Source organism: Geotrypetes seraphini, chromosome 1 (assembly GCF_902459505.1).
Source record: "Geotrypetes seraphini chromosome 1, aGeoSer1.1, whole genome shotgun sequence".
Lineage (NCBI taxonomy): Eukaryota > Metazoa > Chordata > Amphibia > Gymnophiona > Dermophiidae > Geotrypetes > Geotrypetes seraphini.
Window position 1 is genome coordinate 360,736,330 of NC_047084.1, and position 24,423 is coordinate 360,760,752.

A 24,423-nucleotide genomic window follows, 5' to 3' on the forward strand; every position below is an offset into this window, starting at 1 on the left:
CGGAGGTGACCAGCCATGGAAATCAGGCCATTTAGACAGTCAGAAGATTCAAAGTTCAGCTTTCCTGTAAGTTGAGGCAGCAGATCTCCCTGTGAGCTGTTCAGCTCCGTCTGTAATGTTTTTCCCTGTCAACACATGTTTCTATGAGTACAAGCTAACCGCTTAAATTTGAGATTTTGAGTGGTTTTTAAAAAAGGGATTTGTAGGTTGTTTCCCTACATGCCTTATGTCCCCTCCACCCAATAAAATCTTAAAATTGCCGATTTTGAGGGTTCTCTGTAGTTTTCACAGGCTATTTTTGGTCCAAACAGGCCTTCAGTGGTCATCTTGGATTTTTCCAGATTTGATTTTAAAGTTATTTTTTATACTTACCAGCTTCATTTTTGAAAGAAAACCATATAAATGACCTCCCCAGGGCAAGATGTCATGGATTTGTGTATCATTTGTGTTGGATGGCTGTCTGATGCACAATAGAAAAAATGTGGGGTGAAAATGTTAATAATCAAATCACAAACTTATTGTTAATCAAAAAATGGTAGTTAAACTGAGCCCATACTTCTTTGCTCAATATAGTAATATCTATTCTCGCGTGGTGAGACCTCAGAAAATAATACCCAACTCATTACAGAGCAGCCAGCACTGGTCTACTTAATGGGTTTTTCCTCATAATTTATTTATTCAATTTTCTATACCGTTCTCCCAGAAAAGCTCAGAATGGTTTACATGAATTTATTCAGATACTCGAACATTTTTCCCTGTCTGTCCCGGTGCGCTCACAATCTATCTAATGTACCTGGGGCAATGGGAGGATTAAGTGACTTGTCCAGGGTCACAAGGAGCAGCGTGGGTTTGAACCCACAACCCCAGGGTGCTGAGGCTGTAGCTTTAACCACTGCATAACACTCGTTTCACCGTTGGCTTCCTCAGGAGATCATAGAAACATAGAAAATGACGGAAGAAAAGGGCTATAGCCCACCAAGTCTGCCCATTCCAAATATCCGCCCCCTGACTTTACTTCCTTAGAGATCCCATGTGAATATCCCATTTTCTCTTAAAATCTGACACGCTGCTGGCCTCAATCACCTGCAGTGGGAGTTCCAATGATCCACCACTCTTTCGGTGAAGAAGTACTTTCTGTAGTCGCCATGAAACTTCAGCGGATGCCCTCTGACACTGTGGTGCTTTGCAATTTGGATTTTCTCATCTCTGGTGTAGATTATATGACTGATGCCTTATATGACATCTTGAAAGTTTTCGCCAAGCTCGCCGCCAATTCCCTTTTGGCTCGCAGAATGCTGTGGATTTGGCAGTGGTCTGGTGATTTATCTTCTAAGGCGACCTTGAGCTAGTTGCCCTTTAAAGGACAGCTGCTTTTTGTCCAGGGTCTGGATGACCTTATGGCTAGTGTGCAGGATCACAGGCCCAAGTCGTTGCCTGAGAATAGATCCCAGGGGATCTTCCAGGGGTTTGGGATGTTCTAATTTTTTTCCCTTCAGGCACTCTCATCCATACTTGGGCTTGTCCAATGGACAACAGTTCTCTTCATCTGCCAGACCGCGCTTCTGCGGGTCTTGACGTCAGCAGTTAACAAGAAGTTGGCCAGTGCCTCCAGCAAAGAAACAGTTCTGATGCCAGGTTGGAGTCTCTGCCTCCATGGATGGAGTTGCACTCTCCTCTAAATATTTTCTGGATTCACCTTTGGGCTGCCCCAAGAAGGTGCTTCGAGTGCAGTGTTCTCCCCAGAAATTTTTCCAGCTTGGTGGCATGAAAAGGTAGCTGGGTGGGGCAGGATGGGGAAATTTGGTGGTGGGGAAAATTAAATGTGTACTATTTTTATTAGTTAATTATTATTATTTTCCAATGCTCAATATGACTTCCTTTTTTAAATTTAAGAAGTATCCAATTCTTGAAGTGAATAATTAGATATGTGCCCTCTTTCAAATGGTATAAAGGTTTAAAAAAGGGAAATGCATTAATGAAGTCATTAGGTTCAATCTAGCCATTTATTTCTGCATGAATTTAAACAACTAAAAAAAAAAGATAAAGATAGCTCATCCAGTCATAAAAGAAATGGCTCTACAGCACCTCTAATAATTATGTTTTGATCACTAGGTTACTTCCTGAGGTCTGACTGAGGATATGAAATAGATGCGATCCCCACTTCCAGACCTCTTCCACATAATTTATGGAGAGGTGTTACAGAGCCTTGAAGGGGCCTGTGTGATTGCACTACAGCAAAATAAAAAGTAACAGATAAAGATCATAGTGAGAGCTAGGGCAAAACAGTTTAGGCAAAGATGCAGGTAATAATTAGCAATATATTAAAAATATTTTATTTTTATTTGCTTATTTCATTTGAAAGCTGCTTGATATTAATACAACTTTAACTTAATTCTTTATAATGTGTGTGTGTGTGGAGGGGGGGGGGACAACACCTACGTCAACAGTAAAGTTAGAATAGGGTCATTAAATCCAGTGGTGTACCTAGTATATATAGCAGCCAGTGCTGATCATTTTTTTAAAAACCATCCTCTATATAAAAAAGATATTTTTAGTAATCCGTGAGTCGCACAAGGGTGCACCTAGGAAAAGCAGCATCTTAAACACTGCAGTGAGCACTAGAACACCAACACACGCATTGTAAAACTAAATAAGTCAGATCCTGTACTGTCAATTGGTCCTGTACAGTCGATGCTAACAGAAAACCATGTCCTTTTCATACACAAAGAACACAGAAACAACACAGAAACACCCTCGCCCAATATGGAATAATCACAAACTAAAAATAGAAATATGTAGACAAAAGTTAAACTGAAACACCAAGAAACCAGAGTCTGCATACAATGCAACACCACAGAAACAGTGTCACATATCCCCTAATACTGTGCAAAATATAAAGACAGTAGATAAAAATTTTAAAAAAACTGATACATAACAATCACCACTTTACAAATTAACAAATAGAAGTAAAAGAAATAACGAGAAATAAGAAAATACCATTTTATTGGACTAATCCATTTTTCAATTAGCTTTCAGAGGCTAAATCTTTCTTCAAGGCAGTACAGTATACTGCTGTTATGGTATCCTGTCCTGACATGAGGAAAGGGGTTTAGTCCCCCCAAAATTGCCTTATTTCCATTTCATATTTATAAACTTTAATCAATACAGTTACAATACTACTTGATTCTATGTAAAGCAACAACAAAAGTTTTTCTACCTTTTGTCATTTCTGCTTTAATCATCTTCTCTTCACTCTCTTCTTTCTATTCAGCGTTTGTCCTCACTCCCTTTCATGCAATATCAGTTCTCTCTCTTTGCCCCTTCCACCCAGCCTCTGCCCTCTCTCTCTATCCCTTCCATCTACTGTCCAACCTCTCTCTGCCCCTTGCATCCACTGTCTCTCTGCCCTTTCCATCCAGTGTCCACCCTCTCTCTGTTCCATATGACATCTTCCCTCTTTCTATGTCCTTTCAATAAACTGTATATCCTGTGCCCTTTCTCTCCTTTGTACATGATTCATTTCAGCTTCACCCCTCCATTTTTTTTTCTCCAACCCCTCCCATATGCTCTGGCATCTCTCTCTTCTTCTTTCCTTCCTTCCTTCCCACTCCAACCCATGGTCTGGCATCTCTATCTCCTTTCTTTCTCTCCCTCCTTATCTCTCCCTCTCCTTCTTCTCTGGCACCTCCTCTCCCTTCTTTCCATCTGGTCTGGAATTTTATGTCTCCTTAGTTTCCCTTCCCTCCCCTCATGCCCTGGCATCTCTCTCTTCTCCTTCCATCTCCCCCTCCCACTCCATTATCTGGCATCTCTTCTTCCTTTCTCTCCTTCCTTTCTCCTGGTCTAGCATCTGTCTTCTCCCCCTGCCCCCATATACCCTGACATTTCTGCCCCCTTCATGGTGTGATAGCGTCTTTCCTTTCCCTCCCTCCCTCCCATGGTCTTGGCATATCTTTCCTCTCCTCTCCCTTCCCTGGTCTTTCTTCTCCCCTCCCCTTCCCCAATTGGGTGCAGCAGCAGCAATTCTCTTCCCCCTCCCCCAAAACATTTCTCTTCCCCCTCCCAAAAATGACTGCAGCAGAACGTTTTTCTTCCCCCTCCCCATTGGGAGCAGCAGCAGCATTTCTCTCCCCCCCAAATTGGGTGCAGCAGCAGTAGCATTTCTCTTCCCATCCCTCCCATTGGCAGAGTCGCAAGCTTCCCTCCATCACTGATCTATCTTCCATAGGTCAGCAAAGGAGGGAAGCTTACAACTAGCTGCTCTTGCTTGCTTCGGGCTTTCCTCGTTGCCGGGTCCTGCCTTTGCGGAAACAGAAAGTAGGCAGGACCCGGCAGCGAGCAAGGCCTGTAGCCAGTAAAAGCAACAAGTTGTAAGCTTCCCTCCACGGCTCTAACATGTGTGTGCCGGCTTCCCTTCTCTCCCCCCACGGGATGTAACTTCCGGTTTCGGAGGAAAGAGAATGGAAACCGGCATGCACACGTTAGAGCCCCAGAGCGTGGGTTCAATTCGTATGCTGGCAAAAAAAAAAAAAGGCAGGAGTCAAACACAAATTTCGGCGGCGAGTCAGCCCGGGAAGGAGTATTGGCGGCAGCAGCAGAATTTGCCAGGCGGTCATTTAAATTAACCGGATGGAGTGCCCGGCTAAAAGGCCCTAGGGAGAACACTGTTCAGGTGCATGCCACAGTCTGCAGGCTTCTGGATATTGCGGCCATAGAACCCGTTCCAGAGCGAGACTCAGGCTCTGGGAGATGCTCGATATACTTAATCATTTCAAAGAAAGGATCCAATGATTGGAGACAGATTTTGGACCTCAAGTTAGTCAATGCGGCGCCGAATGTGTCTCGCTTCCGCTTGGAGACGGTTCGCTTAGTGATAGCATCTGTGGCGCCGGGGAAGTTTTTAGCTTCCCTGGATCTGATGGAGTCATATTTCCACATTTCCATTTTTCCGGACCACCAGAAATACCTGTGGTTTCATGTCTTGGGGTAAAATTTCTAGTTTGTGTCGATGCCCTTTGACTTGGCAATGCACCTTTACCAATGTGATGGTAGTGGTGGGTCCATCTTCGCATCCTGTGTGTCCTGGTTCACCCATATCTGAACAACTGGTTGATCAGAGCCTCTTCGCTGTCCAAGGGGCATCAAGCTTCTCAGCAAGTGGTGCAGTTGCTGCAGTGCTTGGGCTGGATGATCAACTTCAGGAAGAGTTACCTCGAGCCGACGCAGGATCTGGAATACCTGGAAGTCCGGTTTCACATGGGGCAGAACAAAGTGTTCCTGTCTGTCTGTCATCAAGAGAAGCTTCAACAGGTTGTCGGGGATCTTCTGGCCACTCTGGTTCTGACAGTGTGGCAATACCTTCAGGTTCTGGGGACCATGGTGGCAGCAATCGATGTGGTGCTCTCCTTTCACACTGGAATCCTCCGCTTTGAGAATCATCTCCGTCATTGAGCCATACGTGTCTTCTTAGACAATGCCATAGCAGTGGCTTATGTCAACCGGCATGGGGGTACGAAGAGTCCCTTTCAGAGTGTGGAAGCTCAGCTTCTCTTCTGGTGGGCGGAGAGACATCTTGTGGCACTGTCAGCAGCACATGTGGCAGGAGTGGACAACGTTAAAGTATACTTTCTTAGTCATTAGACGCTGGACCCTGGAGAGTGGCCCCTGTCCCTAAGAGCATTCGAGTGCATAGTAGATCAGTGGGGGTGCTCTCCCCCCCCATTTGACCTCATGGTAACTGTGACCAACACGAAAGCTGATCAATTTTCAGTCATCATTGCGAGGCTGGCAGCGAAGGCCTGGATGCTCTGGTTCAGCTCTGACCACAGGGGATCTCTTCTGTTTTTCCTCCGTGGCCCATGATAGGGCGTTTGTTGAGGTGGATCGTGGCCAAAGGTCCGGTGATTCTGGTTGCACCTGATTTGCCAAGGCAGCCATGGTATGCCAACCTGGTTCAGCTCCAGCAGGATCGGGGGCACCAGTTGCCTTGTCATTCTCATCTTCTTATTTGGGGTCTGATTGCGATGCAGGATTCAAACCACTTTGGTCTTACAGCATGGCTCTTGATCACATGGCCTCAACTAGCTGGGGCTATTCTTTGGCAGTGATTGCCAGTTGGCTGCATAGCAAATGAAAGTCCACAGTGGCAGCCTATGCAAAGGCTTGAAGGTGTTACCAGGCCTGGTGCTCCCTGAGACAGGTGGACCCATCTCTTCCATCGATTCATTGGGTTCTGGAATTTCTGCAGGATGGCCTGAAGAAAGGTCTAGTGGTAGCTTTGCTCCGAGTACAGATTGCCCTCCTTCCCTGAGGTGCCCATTGGCAAGTCATCTAGATGTGGTTCATTTTCTGAGGGGCACTCTGCGATGAAGGCCTTCCCTGTATGACCTGGAAACTTAATCTTCGCTTTTTGGCTCGTCTTCCATATGAGCCTCTAGAGCAGGCGTCTCTGATGGATCTCACGATCAAGACGGTCTTCCTGGTGGCTGTTACCTCAGCCCGCAGGGTTTTGGAGCTCCAGGCTCTCTCCTGCAGGGATCCCTTTATGCATAGTACAGATTCTGTTGTGATGCTGCGTACTGTTCCTTCTTTTCTTCTAAAAGTGGTTTCCACTTTCCATGTGAATCGGGAAATCTGGCTTCCTGCTTTTGCTTCTGCTTCCTTTGATTTGAAGGAGCAGGACTTTGTGTTGCGGTCCTTGGATGCGTGCAGAAATTTATTGCGGTATCTGGAGGTCACCTAGTTTTGCCTCTGGCTACCTGTTTGTTCTGGTGGGTCTTACCTGCAAAGGTAGGCCGGCTTCTAAGGCTACCATTTCCAGTTGGATTTTCATGACCATTTCCGTGGCTTACGTGGTGGCTGGAAAGAATCCCCCCTTTGAGGGGTAGGCTCATTCAACCAGAGGTGTTCCGTGCTCTTGGGCAGACTCGTCGGCTGTTTCTCTGGACAAGATTTGCAGGACCACTACCTGGCCCTTCTTGCATACATTCACCAACTTCTACAGGATCGATGTGGCGGCCAAACAGGATGCTGCTTTTGATGTCTCTGTTCTGGCAGCAGGCTCATCAGTCCCACTCTGAATTTCGGGACTGCTCTGTTACATCCCACTGGTCCTGGAATAAAGTAAGATTGCACAAGAATGAAAGATTAAGTTCTTACCTTTGCTAATCTTTCTTGTAAATATACACTTTATTCTGGGAACCCACCCTATGCCTTGCTGATTCGCCGATTGTCTGCCTTTACAAGTACTGGTAAGCTGGATTTCTGTTTCTGACTAACTTTTATGAAAGTGCCATCAGAATGGGTTTTAGTTTGAGAAAGTCCCTATTTGAGGCACCTCCCTCTGACAGTGCTGGCTGTCTCTCTCTATAGCACTGTTTTGTCGTTCAAGTTTCTAATGTTTCATAACCTGTTCTCTCATTTTTCATTGTTGCTGTTTTGCATTTGTTGATTTGAGCAGAATTGATTAACTTGGGGTGTTCTCCCCGTTCCCCTCTCTTGATTTTGTCCTCAACAGATGTTCCTGGCTGCTTTTAGACTGACTGATGAACTCAGGCATTGTCACAGTGATGAAGTATGAGCAGGGTAGAGGTTTAAGTCTTTGGAATTTTGAGGTTTCCTACAAAGACCTTGGTGGGTGGATGGAAATAACCCACTGGTCCCGGAATAAAGTGTGGATTTACAAGAAAGAAGATTAGCAAAGGTAAGAACCTAATCTTTTGTTGCATTATTTGGGTTTGATTTATCGTACTCTGCCTTTGCTTTATTTACCCTATTGTAATAAAACTTTAAAACTTATTTAAATATTAATTTATTTTGCTTATTGCTTATACCTCCTATCCCTATAGAAAACATGTATGCTTTTACTATTTTTTTTTCTACTCTACCATTGAGAAAATGCCATTTCTTCTCACGCCTCAGAGAGTGTTGCCACTTTGTGCTCCCCTGGTAGGAGAGCTGATGCCAAGCAGTACTGATACTGCTGATGCAAGAAAATCTGGGTGATAAGCCCTGACTGTGTAGGACTCTGAGTTACATAATAGTAATAGTAAGTTTATAAATCTCCTTTTATAACAAGAGGCAACAATTATGTAGTTTGGCCATTTCAGAATTTAAGTAGAACACTTTTACATTTGAATTAATTTAGTTCCTCACTTAATTTTTGAACTAAATGAAAAACCAAAAACTCTGAATTAGATAACATAACATTTGTTTTAATACTCATTTGTTTTTTTTGCATCTGAAGGAAAGCTAACATTTTCCTCCTTTTGATGGGATGATTTAGGCCATTGACATTTAAGGAAAAAATCTTAATCTCCATTTAACATCTCATATAGAAACCAACAATAATATATAAAATTGTTAATATTGAAATGACCAGACACCTCCACACCTAATAAATTTAATAATAAATTGAATTGATGCAATACCCCCCCAGTACATGTTAAAATGATTATGGGAAATACTACCCTGGATTTATTCAATGTGTACGCTCCAAATTCGAATCAAATGGAATTTTTAAAATGTATACAACAGCTGTTACTACCACTGGCTGCTTCTAATTTGGTCACTGTACCGAGACTCCTGCCTTCCACCGCGTTTGCCTCTTGCCTTGTCTCCTCACCTCCAGACCACCAGCGGCAGCTCTGTTTGCTTTTAACTTCGGCACAGAGCTGCCCCTAAGCAGTAGTTTAGCGCGGTTTCATGAGGCAGCCTCGGGGCCTTTGCTAGGATGGCCCACATCGCATCATTGAAGCGGGCCGGTCTAGCAAAGGCCCCAAGGCTGACTCATGAAACCGCGCTAAACTATTGCTTAGGGGCAGCTCTGTGCCGAAGTTAAAAGTACACAGAGCTGACGCTGGTGGTCTGGACTCTTGGGCCGCTGAAGGAAGGCAAAGAGCAGCTTCCTGAAGGTCTCCCTTCCTCTCGCCTTTGCAGGTCTCTTTTTTTTTTATCCCTTCAAACGGCAACGGGCCCCAGCTTCGACATCAATCAAGTAAGTTCCACTGTTCCTTGCAAGCGGTTCTGCTCAGCCAAAGCTTCCCCTCTGACATGAGCTACCCTCAGGGGAAAGAAAGTGACCTGCAAAGGTGAGGGGAAGGGGGGCAGATGATGGAAATTGGGGGAGGGGAGGATAGAGAGAAAAGGGGCAGATGATGAAATGGAGGAGATGAGAGAGAGAAGGGGACAGATGATGGAAGTGGGAAGAAGGGAGAGAGAGCAGAAGGCAGATGGATATCAGTTGAGAGGGGAGAGCAGATGCTGAATGGAAGTGGGGAAAGAACACATACTGGATAGAAGGAGGAGATAAATAAAGGGGGAAGAAAATAGTAAGATAATGGAGGGGTGAGGGAAAGGGGTGACAAGCTGTGAGTAGACACAGTGAAAAGAGGGAAACGGGACTAAATAGTAAGAAAGAATTTAATTTAGATGGAGGCAGAAAATAGAGAAGGAAGACCAGAGAAGAAAAGGGAAGAGAGAGCAGAGAATGATATCAGATCTGAGTGAAGGAAATGAGAAGAGAGAGATGCTAAAAACCACAGGGGGGAGGGAAGGACAGAGATGCCAGAACATGAGGGGAACAGAAGGAAGATGATGGATGCCAGACCAAATTGAGGGGGGGGCAGGAGGAGAGATGGCAGGGAAAGACAGACAGTGAATGGAAGGGGCAGATGCTGGACTGAAGAGACAGAGAAGGTTATCATGCCACTGTACTGAGCCATGGTACACGTGAGTGGACTGCTGGTCATGATGGACCTCTGGTCTGACCCAGCAGTGGCAATTCTTATGTTCTTAGGGCAGACACTGGCTGGAAGAGAGTGAAAAGGCAATGAAAGCAGAAACCAGAGACGACAAAAGGTAGAAAAAAATAATTTTATTTCTATCTTGTGATTCAAATATATCAGATTTGAAATATGTATCTTGCTAGACATAACTGGGGAGTGCAAAGCCCAGACAGTGCTTCTTTAGCTTCCAGCTGGCTTAGGGCTCTCTCTGACCAGGGGGCAGTTGCCCTAGTTCCACTCCCCTAACACCATTCCTGTCATGTGTGACTGTGGTATTCTGTTACATGATATTTGTGTAGCATTCTGTAATAATTTGGCTTATTCAGTTTTCTTGATAGTAGAGGGGATATATGTGAAGGGGAGGGGAGACAGGGGTTTTGTTGATCTTTGCCCTGTATTATTTGTATTTATAAAATGACAATTGTATAGAATATTGTTTCTTTTTATACTTTAATAAAATATGTTCAATATAAAATCATAACTATTTGAGGCTTGTGCGGATGGGATCAGATGGTTTGTGGGACCAAGCTCGCGGGCACGGGGCGGCGAAGGTTTTTAAAAAAAAATTTCAGTCTTAGTAGTTTGCCGGTCCACGAAATAATTATTTTATTTCTGCCGGTCCATAGGTGTAAAAAGGTTGAAGAACACTGCTGTAATGGATCCAATTGTTAATAAAAGACCAAGTAAAATTATAAAATCATTAGGGCTAGATAATTTAATACAATCATGTGATCTCATTGATATATGGCGTATTCTTCATTTTAATGATCGAGAATTTTCCTTTTGTTCACAGGTCCACAACTCCTTTTCTAGAATTGATTATATTTTTGTTTCTAATACTATAGTTCAACGTGTGATTAAAGCCATTATAGATTCTATTATTTTATCTGATCATGGTGGAGTGTGGATCGAGTTGCAATCTGATGAACCAGTTGGTTCTAAACCAGTTTGGAGATTTGATAATGCTTTGCTTGCTGATTCCAAATTTCTTGAGAATTTTAAATTGAAAATGATTGAATTCTTACCTCTGCAGACATAAGTATTGAAACATTATGGGATGCATTTAAGGCAACTATGAGGGATAATATTGTTTCTTATTCACCATATATTAAAAAGCAACTCAAACAACAATTTTCTGTCTTAGAGAATGAAATAAAACTATTGGAAAATCAATTAATTAATAGGTGGGAGCAACAAACTTTTCAAAGTTTATTAGCAAAAGCCAAAAATAATGAGATTTCTTCTCAATTTGTAAGGAAAGATTTGTTTTATCAGCAAACTCAGTATTATGGTAATTCTAATAGGGCTGGAAGATTACTTGCAAATTTTCTCAAAGCAAAAAATAGGAAATCTAAAATTATAGCAATTAAAGATAAACATGGAGGTTCGCATACTAAAATTGAGCATATTTTGCAGCAATTTTTTACTTTTTATAAAGATTTGTATTCTTCTGAGTCTTATGGAAATAATAAACAAGATGATTCGGAATTTTTAAATTTACTTAATGGACCGAGGATTCCTGTTCATATAAAAAGAAGTTTAGAAGAACCTATATCTTTAAAAGAATTATAAATAGCATTGAAGTCTCTTAGAGTTGGATCTGTTCCAGGTGGTGATGGATATACTGTTGAGTTTTATAAATCATTTCAAATTACCCTTTTGCCATATTTGTTAAATTTATATCATTATCAACTGAATAGAGGTTGTATTACAGGTACTATGGCTGATTCATTGATTATTGTTTTGCCAAAACCAAACAAAGATTCTACTTTGGTTTCAAATTACAGGCCTATTTCATTAATAAATGTGGATGGAAAACTTATTGCTAAAGTATTGGCTTTGCGTTTGGCTAAAGCTCTCCCTTTTATTATAGACACTCACCAAACAGGATTCGTTGCAAAGAGACATTCTTCTAATTACACTAGATTGGCTTTTCATTTTCTAAATTTGACAAAAAACATGAATGATCCGGCTTTTTTGATCTCATTGGATGCAGAAAAAGCCTTTGATCGAGTTGAATGAACTTTTATGTATCAGGCTTTAGAATGGTTTGGTATAGGTTCTGGTTTTATTCAAATGATTCAGACACTGTATAGCTCTCCTGGTGCAAGATTATATATTAATAATTTGTCAGAATGGTTTAACTTGCTCAGGAGGGGTAGACAGGGTTGTCCTTTATCTCCTTTGCTCTTTGATGTAGTTCTTGAACCCTTGTTAATAGCCACTAATCAAGCAAAGGGGATATGAGGAATTCCGTATTCAAATTGGGAATATAAGCTTTCTGCTTATGCGGATGATATATTGCTTTATTTGAGGGACCCAGAAATTACCATTCCATGTTTCCTTGAATTAATAGAGAAGTTTGGAAAATTTTCTGGATATAAGATCAATTGGAGTAAGTCTGAAGTTCTTCCGCTCAATGTTCACTGTACCAAAGGATTATTTGATTCATTTTCCTTTGTTTGGAAGGAAGATGGGTTAAAATACTTAGATATTACTATTAAGAACACAGTGACGGAGAATGAAAAATTTTTATTAAAGAAAATATCAGAAATGTGTGAGCAATGGAATCCTTTACATCTTTCTTGGTAGGGGAGAATTCAAACTGTTAAAATGATGATATTGCCTGTGGTTTGTTATCAAATGAGTATGATACCAATTTTTTTTCAGGGGTCATTTTACAAAAAGTTAAATGGTATTCTTACTAAATTTGTTTGGCTGGGTAAAAGTCCCAGAATCGCTTTAGTATCTTTACAAAAGACAATTGTGGAGGGAGGGGTAAATTTTCCAAATTTTTATAGGTATCCTCAAGCCTATATTTTAAGACAGGGTATGTATTGGATCCTCCCAGAGCTCATGGAGAATGTACCAGATTGGTTATATTTAGAATGGTGACTCCTGTTTCCTTTGCATTTGTCTCATCTTATAAGTATAAAATTGCCCAGGAAATATAAAGACAATAGAATATTGCTTGATACATGGAGAACTTTAAAATATGTTAGTAATCTATCACCAAATCCAATTTCTAAATCATTAAATCAATCCATTTGGCTAAACTCCAAGATTAAAATTGGCGGTTTTCAAATCGTCTGGAAGCATTGGATTATTGCAAGTATACAGACATTAAATGATGTTGTTTCTAATAGTTCACTGCTTAGTTTTTCACAGCTGCAACATAAATTTGGATTAAATAAATCACAAAGCTTTAAATGGTTGCAGCTGAAGCAGGCTATTCAGGAGGGGTTCCCTGAATGGAAAGATCTTAATACTCAGTATAGTTTGGAATTCCTATGCTTTCAGGCGGATTTTTTGGGTCACCAAGCCGCGCAGTGGTATAAACTGCTGTATGGATATTTGAATAAAAAACAAAAAACTGGTCTTAGGGATATTTGGAGCATTGAGATCAAGCACCAAATTTCTGCTTCTCAATGGCCACGACTTTGGTCTTGGAGATTAAAAAGTACAAGGTCAGCATCTATGAGACAAACTTGGTTCTTTTTGTTCCATAGAGCTTTTTGGACCCCAGTTCGTTTACAAAAGTTGGATAGCTCTAGGTCTAATAGATGCTGGCATTGTAATTTAGATGGTAGGACTCTAGATCATTTACTTTTTTCTGTCCCTTTGTCAATGCCTTTTGGAAGTTAATTTGGTCCCAAATTAATTCAATGTTAGAAAATCATGTTGCCCTGTCTTAAGATACTATTTTATTTGGAACGTCTATGAGATTCAAGAGTCAAATTTCAGCAAATAACAATAAACTTTTGTTAATACTGATGGGGGTTGCCATTCAACATATTACTGGAAATTGGAAGGACTATACTAAACTTAATTATACCTTTTGGTGGAATTCAGTTTGTCATATTTATAAAATGGAGAGAGTGCTTGCTATACAGCAAGGAAATTATAATAGTTTCAAAAAGATTTGGGGGCCATTGATTGCATATTCTAATGATTAGACACCTTGGACACCTTTTTATTACATAGGACTATATTTAATGTGGGGATGGGGAGGTATGTTATGTGATTTAATGGGTTTATTCCTGATGAATGGGATGGGTGGGGGAGGGGTCTTTTTTAAAATTCATTTGACAATAATTGTTAGAATGTCAAGTGATTTGTACGAATTATCTGATTGAATATTGTACACTTGTTGTAAGAGTTAAAACTGAATAAAGAATTAAAAAAAAAAATACTCATTTGGTTTTGTTATTCAGTGGCAGAGTAATTTAATGTGCTTGTAATGTATTTTAATAGCTTTTGTTTTTTTGGCGTATACAGTAGCATTGATAATTAAAGGGCTCATTTTCAAAGCACTTATACAAAGTACTTAGGTTTCTATGGTACTTCTAAGTGCTTTGAAGTTGAGCCCCTAAATCCTCCCCTGTCTTAAGTCCTGGTAGTCCAGCAGTGAGCCTGGACAGGAGCAATTTCTCCCGTGTCCTGTCCCAGCTGGCTGTGCGCCACCTTGCCTCCCCCCTGCCCTCGTCCCTTCCACACCCTACCTTTGATGCATTGGTGATCCAGAGGTGAACAGGGGCAGCAGTGATGCCCCTACTCTCCAGTTCCATGCAGATTCACTGTTGAAAATGGCTTCTATGAGTTCCCACAGCAACCTAACAAGACTGATGAGTGCTGGGGAGGAGAGGGAGAAAGGAGAGAGAGCATTACCATTCTTGGATATAAATTGGTATATATTCAAGTCAAATCTTTTTTCCTCTTTTGGTGGGAGGGGAAGGTTACCTCGGTTTATATTCGAGTATATACTGTATGTTTATAACATAGCCTTTTTTCAATTATCTGCTACTTTATAAAAGTAACATGTTTTCTTAGAAATTAAATGCTTATAATGCATAAGTGAACCTTTTGTAATGGTATTTTGATTACTTTTTGCAGAAACAGATAAACCTGACTATATTTCAACAACGAAGCAGAAATGTAAAACACATAATGCTTGTCAAAAACAACTTAGATTGGAAGAGACTGTTGATGTAGTTAAAGAGAGCTCATCATCTAAAATAAATGGCATAAATCTTTCAGGCTCTCTGAGCCTGAGAGGTCAAAATAAAATGTTTGGAGTGTATGATAAAGCTAATACTCCAGAAATGTCTCGGTGTGCTTCTAACACCATTCCATCATCAACAGAAGAAAAACTAATGAGGAAACAAAATAGTCAACATATTATATTGCCTCAGAAAGGGATGACTAAACAGAAACCAGAATGGAGAAAAACAATACTTAAAACAAATAATCAAAAATGGTCAGTCCCAGAAGAACATTCTAAATCTGATTTGGATAGTGACCAAGAAAATGATTTGAAACTAAGTCAGAAAGGGGTGACTGAACAGAAACCAGAAAGAAGAAAAACAATACGTAAATCAAATAATCAAAAATGGTCAGAAGAACATTCTAAATCTGATTTGGATAGTGACCAAGAAAATGATTTGAAACTAAGTCAGAAAGGGGTGACTGAACAGAAACCAGAAAGAAGAAAACTAATACGTAAAATGAATAATCAAAAACGGTCTGTCCCAGAAGAACATTCTAAATCTGATTTGGATAGTGACCAAGAAAATAATTTGAAACTAAGTCAGAAAGGGGTGACTGAACAGAAACCAGAAAGAAGAAAACCTATACGTAAAATGAATAATCAAAAATGGTCAGTCCCAGAAGAACATTCTAAATCTGATTTGGATAGTGACCAAGAAAATGATTTGAAACTAAGTCAGAAAAAGGGGACTGAACAGAAACCAGAAAGAAGAAAAACAATACTTAAAACAAATAATCAAAAATGGTCAGTCGCAGAAGAACATTCTAAATATGATTTGGATAGTGACCAAGAAAATGATTTGAAACTAAGTCACTTAAAAGAGAAGAGGACTTGTAGAGGCTCAGTGTTCTCTTTAAAAGAAGGCAATGAGCCATTATCTTTCAAATTCCGGCAGTCTCTAGCATCTTTTAGAACAGCATATGACAAAACCCCTGTTACAGTTAAAGGGACATCAGAGAGACAGACTAAAAGTGATAAAACCCCTAAAACAAATACCTGCAAGTCTCAGCGAACACCAGTGAAGTCTTCAGGCTACACAGTGAATGACAATAGCCCTCCCCAGGCCCAGTTAAGGGCTTCAGTGGCAAAAGGAATAATTGACTGTAATCCAGAAGAGGTAACTGAGAGTTGTACAAGAAATGAAAATGATGTAAAAGAAAGAATGAAAGGAACTCAAAAGAGAATTGATCCCACATCTCCATTAAATGTTACTTGGACTGTAACACATAGTAGAAAAGAGTGTGTTGAACTTCAAGAAGGCATTGATTGTTGCGCACCTTCATTAAATGAGAGTTTGAGCATTGATAATAAAGAGCTGAGCTATTCATGGTAAGTGATTTTAATTGCATGTCTTCATCCTATTTGTCATGTTTTTCTTAAATTCATGGATTATACTTTTATTTAATAATAATAATAATAACAGTTTATATACCGCAGGACCGTGAAGTTCTATGCGGTTTACAATGATTAAAAGGTATTACAGATTGAGTGGAATAAACAAAGTTCAGAGTTAGTGAATAACAGTTCGAAGATCATTTGTTGAGGACTAAGATTGTATAGGTCAGTTAACTAAGTACTTCAGGAACAGATGTGTTTTTAGGCGTTTCCTGTATTCCCTATAAGTAGTAGGCACGAACAGTTGTTCCAGGTCTTTACCCCATAATGCTGCTTGATGTGAGAAAAGATGTTGGTGATGACTTTTAAATTTACAACCTTTAACCGGTGGAGAAACAAAGTTCGGATGTGAACTTCTATGTCTGTTGGTTGTGAAAGAGAAAAGGTCTGTTATATATTTAGGAGCTAACCCGTAAAGTACCTTGAAGCAAAAACAACCAAACTTGACTTCACACGTGCCTCCATTGGCAGCCAGTGTAGAAGTCAATAGGAAGGTGTTACATGATCAAACTTCTTCAGTCCACAAAGTAGCCTAACCGCTGCATTTTGTACCAGTTGCAATCGCCGCATATTTTTCTGGGAGAGTGCCAAGTAGGTGATGTTACAATAATCGAGTTGACTCAGTATGAGGGATTGTACCAGAATTCTAAATGATGAGACATCGAAGTAATCTCTGATGGACCGAAGCTTCCAGAGGGTGAGAAAGATCTTTCTAATCAAGGAGTCTACCTGGTCTTTCATGGTCAGACTCTGATCCAGTGTTATTCCCAATACCTTCATAGTGGGTTGAATGGGATGACTAAGGTTATTGATGCACAGTGATGCTTTAGTGTCAAGTGGGTATGGCGATACTATAAAAAATTTTGTTTTCTCTAGGTTTAGCTTTAGTCTGAACTCAGTCATCCATTGCTTCATCCGATTTAGTACCTCTGTTGCTTTGGGGATGACTTCTGAGATAGAGGTATTGAATGTGATAATTATCGTGAAGTCATCAGTGTAGCTAAATAGTTTTATCCCTAGCTGGGATAGTTGCATACCCAAAGAGCACTTATAAACATTGAAGAGCAGAGGGGATAATGGTGACCCCTGTGGCACACCAGATAAATTGCTCCATGTATCGGAGATATCGTAATTGAAATGGACTTGGTAGGTACGGGATATGAGGAAACCTTGAAACCAGTTTAATACCTCTCCTCTGATTCCAATTGCATCTAGGCATTCTAACAGTTTCCCATGGTCCACCAAGTCAAAGGCAGAGCTCATGTCAAATTGCATGATCAGGCCTTGAGGCCCTTACTAAACAAGTAGCGCAAATTATCCAAGATAGCCGCAATTACTGTCTCAGTGCTAAACAGAGGCCTAAAACCTGATTGAATTTCATGCAAAAGAGAGAATTGGTCAAGATATTCCATCATTTGGGTGTGTACCAATCCTTCCATGATTTTTACAATGAATGGAATGGATGCTCCTGGTCTATAGTTGGTTACTGATGTTGATGATTCTTTACGATTTTTTGGAATTGGGGTTATTATGATATGACCATTATTAGTGAGGAATTTTCCATTGGTTAGGCTATTAGTTAAATAATTCAACAGTGATAGTTTAAAGTCAAATGGAGCTGTTTTCATAATTTCTGGGGGACATGAGTCCAGGACACAGTATGATTTAACTTGATATAGTTATTCCATTTGAAATTGTGGAAGGAACTCCAAATCATGTCCGCTGGTATTTCATTTCCATGTATATCAGTTGATTGATGTTCACATGCGACAATTATCGAGTGGTTATTTCTTAGGTTTTTAATTTTTGAATCGAAATGTTGTGCTAGATCATTTGCTGAGGGTAGCTTGATATTATGCATGGGTTGAGTGTGGCGTGTGGGGTCAAATAAATTTGTAAATATGTTGAACAGTTCTTTTGTATTAGCACCTTTTGAGCTAGTGTTAGATGAGTTAATTTTGGATAATACATGGCATTCTATATGCAGGTCGAGACTATAAAGTTTCGGCTTATGCATATGATATATTGCTTCATTTGATAAATCCTAAACTAACTATTCCTCATTTATTACAACTGATCATTTTGGAAAATTTTCTGGATACAAGATAAATTGGAGTAAATCAGAGGTTCTTCCATTAAATGTTCACTGTTTAAAGGGAATATATGACTCATTTCCATTCCTTTGGAAGGAAGAGGGGATAAAATACTTAGGGATAATGATTCAAAAGGCACTGGAGGATACAATGTTGGTAAATGAAAAGAATCCTTATTGTTGAAGGTCAAAGAAATGTATGAGCAATGGAATTCATTACATCTTTCTTGGTGGGGGAGAGTCCAAACTTTCAAAATGATGATCTCGCCTGTAATTTGTTACCAAATGAGTACCGTATTTTCACGCAGATAACGCGCACCCGTGTATAACGCGCACACGGGTATAGCGCGCAGAAACCACGATTTTATGTATAAAAACTTTTGTATACCGCGCTCACGGGTATAACGCGCATGCTGCCCGACTGTCCTTTCGCCCGCCCCGACTCTCCTCTGGCCACCCCGACTCTCCTTTCGCCCTCCCCGACTCTCCGTGCGCTGTCCCGACTCTCCGTTTACCCGCCCTGCCCCCCCCCCTGGCAGGACCGCTCGCACCCCCACCCCGAACGACCGCTCGCACGCGCACCTACCCGCACCCGCATCCACGATCGGAGCAAGAGGGAGCCCAAGCCCTCTTGCCCGGCCGACTCCCCGACAATATCGGGCCAGGAGGGAGCCCAAACCCTCCTGGCCACGGCGACCCCCTACCCCCACCCCGCACTACATTACGGGCAGGAGGGATCCCAGGCCCTCCTGCCCTCGACGCAAACCCCCCTCCCTCCAACGACCGCCCCCCCCAAGAACCTCCGACCGCCCCCCCAGCTGACCCGCGACCCCCCTGGCCGACCCCCACGACACCCCCACCCCCCTTCCCCGTACCTTTGTGTAGTTGGGACAGACGGGAGCCAAAACCGCCTGTCCGGCAGGCAGCCAACGACGGAATGAGGCCGGATTGGCCCATCTGTCCCAAAGCTCCGCCTACTGGTGGGGCCTAAGGCGCGTGGGCCAATCAGAATTCAATATAAATTATAAGTAAAGTGCTCAGACCCTTCAACCAGTGTTTAGTGATAACACCAAACTAAGGCTGCCACTGGGACCATCATCACCTTTACTGTCCTGGCCTTCCTGATAATAACCGTCTGGTATCTGTATTTATGTTGGAATTCTTAAACATCTATGAAACTAGGAAAACTTCATCTAAGCCATGTTTTGAGTATCAAGCTTCCTAGAATTTATAAAAATATGATTTTTCATTCAACTTGGACAATGCTAAAATTTATAGATCATTTAACTCCAGTCCCAAAACAGAAAACAAAATATAGTTACATAGTAACATAGTAGATGATGTCAGATAAAGACCCGAATGGTCCATCTAGTCTGCCCTACCTGATTCAATCTAAAAATTTGTTTTTTTGTTTTTCTTCTTCTTAGTTATTTCTGGGCAGGAATCTAAAGCTCTGCCTGGTACTGTTCTTAGGTTCCAACTACTGAAGTCTCCATCAAAGCTCACTCCAGTCCATCTACATCAGTGGTTTCAAACTCAAACCCTTTGCAGGGCCACATTTTGGATTTGTAGGTCCTTGGAGGGCCTCAGAAAAAACTAATTAATGTCTTATTAAAGAAATGACAATTTTGCATAAGGTAAAACTCTTTATAGTTTATAAATCTTTCCTTTTGGCTAAGTCTTAATAATAATATTGTAATTTATAGCTAAAGAGACATATGATCAAGAGACATATGTTTTAGTTTACTTTTGTGATTATGATAAATATACAGAGGGCCTCAAAATAGTACCTTGTGGGCCGCATGTGGCCCTCCGAGTTTGAGACCACTGATCTACACCCTCCCAGCCATTGAAGACCTCCCCAGCCCATCCTCCACCAAATGGCCATATACAGACACAGACCGTGCAAGTCTGCCCTTAGTTCTTCCATATTTGCTATTATTTTCTGATTCTAGATCCTTGTGTTCATCCCATGCTTTTTCTAACTCCACCACCTCTCTCGGGAGCACATTCCAGGCATCCACCACCCTCTCCGTAAAGAAGAATTTCCTTACATTGCTCTTGAATCTACCACCCCTCAACCTCAAATTATGGCCTCTGGTTTTACCATTTTCCTTTCTCTGGAAAAGATTTTGTTCTACGTTAATATCTTAAGTATTTGAATGTCTGAATCATATCTCCCCTGTCCCTCCTATCCTCTAAGGTATATGAATTCAGGGCTTCCAGTCTCTCCTCATACGTCTTTTGTCACAAACCTATCATTTTTGTCGCCTTCTTTTGGACCTCTTAAAGGCTTTTTGTGTCGTTCTCCAGATATAGTCTCCAAAACTGAACACAAGGGGGTCTCACCAACGACCTGTACAGGGGCATCAACACCTTTGTTCTTCTACTGGTTACGCCTCTCTTTATACAGCCCAGCATCCTTCTGGCAGCAGCCACTGCCTTGTTGCACTGTTTTTTTTTCACCTAGATCTTTGGACACTATCGCCCCAAGATCCCTCTCCCCATCTGTGCATATCAGCCTCTCACCTCTCAGCATATATGGCTCCTTCCGATTATTAATCCCCAAATGCATTACTCTTCATTTCTTTGCATTGAATTTTAATTGCCAGCTGTTAGACCATTCCTCTAACTTTTGTAGATCCTTTTTCATGTTTTCCACTCCCTCCTCAGTGTCTACTCTGTTACAAATCTTGGTATCATCCGCAAAAAAGGCAAAACTTTCCTTCTAACCTTTCAGCAATGTCACTCACAAACATATTGAACAGGATTGGCCCTAGCACCAAACCCTGAGGGACTCCACTACTCACCTTTCCTTCCTCCGAGCAACTTCCATTAACTACCACCCTCTGGCGTCTGTCTGTCAATCAGTTTCTAATCCAGTTCTCCACTTTGGTCCTAACCTGCAGCCCTTCAAGTTTGTTCAAGAGCCTCCTATGAGGAACCGTGTTAAAGGTTTTGCTGAAATCTAAGTAAATTATATCTTGCACTAGTGTTTAAGCCCGTTACATTAACGGGTGCTAGAATATATGCCTGTCTGTCTTTATTTATGTTTCTCTCCCTGCTCCTGTCTCTTTCTTCCTTTCTTTCTGTCTCTATCCCTCCTGCTATTTTTCTCTCTCTCTCCCTGGCACCCTTTGTCTGTCCTTTTTTTCTGTCTGTCTCTCTGGTCCCCTGTCTGTTTTTATTTCTGTCTGTCTCTCTCCCTGGCCTCCTTTGTCTGTCTGTATTTCTTTTTGTCTCTCTCTCTCCCCCCCCCCACTTTCCTTTGCAGAAGCAGCAGTGATATTTCCCTTCCCCTCCAGATCCCTGTGAAGTAGTAGCAGCATTTTCCCCCACCCACCCCCCATTCCCTTATCTCCCCCCCACCACCACTTTCCTTTTCAGAAGCAGCAGCGGTATTTCCCTTCCCCTGCAGGTCCCTACTGAAGCAGTTGCAGCATTTTCCCCCACCCCCATTCCCTTCTCTTACCGTGAGCTGCCCTGCTCCGTTCGGCCCCTCCCCCTTCCCTTCCCGCGGGCTGGCCTGCTGCGGCTGAAGGTTTTTTTTCGGCGGCTCTTCTCACGATCCCCGTGGTGGCTGATTCTCCTGTAAAGAGCAGCCTGCGATGGTGTCCGGCTTTAGCGAACCTCGCAGGCTGCTCTCCAACTCGGTAGCACATTCCCTCTGACGCGATCCCGTGCGTCAGAGGGAACGTGCTACCGAGGTTGGAGAGCGGCCTGTGAGGTTCGCTAAAGCCGGACACCATCGCAGGCTGCTCTTTACAGGAGGATCAGCAGCAGCGGCGAGTTAGAGCGGGAGGTGTGTTCCCTGCTGAGGACGCGGGCAGGGAGAGAGCTTGCCTGGCTTCCATGGTGAGTGAGGGCGGGAGGAGGGGAGTGGCCAGAATGTTCCCTGCCGCCGGATTGGCTGCCACGGATCAGAAATCACGGCGGCAGGGATCATGAAATTTCAAGAGCGCATGAGTGCTCTAGGGTTTTATTATATAGGATATGTCCTCAATCCAGCTCTCTGGTCACCCAATCAAAAAAATTAAATCAGGTTTGTTTGACAAGATTTACCTTTAGTAAAGCCATGTTGCTTCGTATCCTGTAACCCATTAGATTCCAGGAAGTTCACTATCCTTTCTTTCAGCAGCACTTCCATTATTTTTCCAACAACCGAAGTGAGGCTTACCGACCTGTAGTTTCCCGCTTTATCCCTGTGACCACTTTTGTGAATAGGGACTACATCTGCTCTCCTCCAATACCCAGGATCTACTCCCGTCTCCAGAGATTTGTTGAATAAGTCTTTAATAGGATCCACCAGAACCTCTCTGAGCTCCCTGGGATAAGAACATAAGAGTTGCCGCTGCTGGGTCAGACCAGTGATCCATCATGCCCAGCAGTCTGCTCCTGCGGTGGCCCTTAGGTCAAAGACCAGTGCCCTAACTGAGTCTAGGCTAACCTGCGTACGTTTTGACCAGTAATGGGATAGAGGGAGTGCGCTAGGTATGGTGTATTAGATTTTAGCAAAACCTTTCACAGTGTTCCACACAGATGTCTAATAAATAAACAGTGCCCTCGAGATGGGTCCCAAAATAACAGACTGGGTCAAGAACTGGTTGAGTGGAAGATGACAGAGATTGTGGTCAATGGAGATAGCTCTGAGGAAAAAGTTGTTACCAGTGGTGAGCCTCCAGGGTTCTGTTCTTAGGCCTGTTCTTTTTAACATTTTTATAAGCGATATTGCTGAAGGGCTGTCGGGTAAGATTTTCATCTTTGCAGATGATACCAAAATCTTCAATTAAGTAGACACTCAAGATGGTGTGAATAACATGAAGAAAGACCTAGCAAAGCTTGAAGAATAGTCTGAAATTTGGCAGCTAAAATTTAATGCTAAGAAATGCAAGGTCATACATTTGGGTTGCAAAACCCTGAAGGAATGGTACAGTTTAAGAGATGAAGAACTTATATGCACAACATAAGAGCGGGAAACAGTATTATAATGGGCGATTTCAATTATGAAAAAAAACATATGCTAGACACTCTCTAGTCCAGGGGTAGGGAACTCCGGTTCTCAAGAGCCATATTCTAGTCGGGTTTTCAGGATTTCCCCAATGAATATGCATTGAAAGCAGTGCATGCAAATAGATCTCATGCATATTCATTGGTGAAATCCTGAAAACCTGACTGGAATACGGCTCTCGAGGACCGGAGTTCCCTACCCTGCTCTAGTCAAACTGGTTACCGAAAACCCTAAAAGTGTAGCATCAAATGAAGGGAACACATGTACTAGTACATATACGCCTTTCATTTGATTTTACACTTTTTGGGTTTTTGGTAATCATTTTGACTAGAGAGTGTGTCTAGCATATGTTTTTTTTATATATGATATACACCAGGGGTGCCCACACTTTTTGGGCTTGCCCGAGCTAGTTTTAAAATAACCAAGTCAAAATGATCTACCAATAATAAAATTAAAAAAAAACCCACAAAGCACACTGTACGCATAGAAAATGTTAATTATCATTCCTATTCCGTTTTTTTTTTAAAAGAGGTCAAAGCAGATGACTCTATGCATTGTCACTTCAGTAACAACCATACAAAAATAGACAAATATACCCCCTCCCTTTTTACTAAACCACGATAGCAGTTTTTAGCGCAGGGAGCTGCGCTGAATGCCCAGCGCTGCTCTCGACGCTCATAGGCTCCCTGCACTAAAAACCTCTATTGCGGTTTAGTAAAAGAGGACCATATTGTAAAATATAGACTGCAGATATAAATTCAGACACATTTTGATCACTAAATTTAAAATCACCTTGTTGTCTGGTGATTTCATGAGTCTCTGGTTGCACTTTCTTCTTCTGACTGTGCATCTGATCTTTCTTCCCTTCTTTCAGCATGTATGCTTCCTCTCCTCCAGACCTCATTCCCTCCCCCAACTTTTTCTTCCTCTCTCCCTGCCTCCCTTTCTTTTTTTCTCTCTTCATGCCCCTTTTTTTCTGTTTCTCTTCTTTCCTTCTGTCTCCCTGCCCTCCCTCAAGCCACTGCTGCTGCCATCGGGGAACAGGCCCCCAAGCCACCGCCGCCATCCAATAACAGGCCCCAAAGCTGCCGCCGCC

The 24,423-nt window shown here is 41.9% G+C and overlaps 1 protein-coding gene across 2 annotated transcripts in view; it reads left to right on the plus strand.

Moving 5' to 3' along the window:
* CENPC (centromere protein C) overlaps positions 1-24,423 on the plus strand; it is a 219,715-nt gene that overhangs the window by 107,059 nt on the left and 88,233 nt on the right. For both annotated transcript variants that reach the window (XM_033914837.1, XM_033914846.1), the window contains one exon: positions 14,679-16,161. In XM_033914837.1, the coding sequence (XP_033770728.1) occupies positions 14,679-16,161 (1,483 nt within the window). The remainder of the gene's footprint in view (positions 1-14,678; positions 16,162-24,423) is intronic.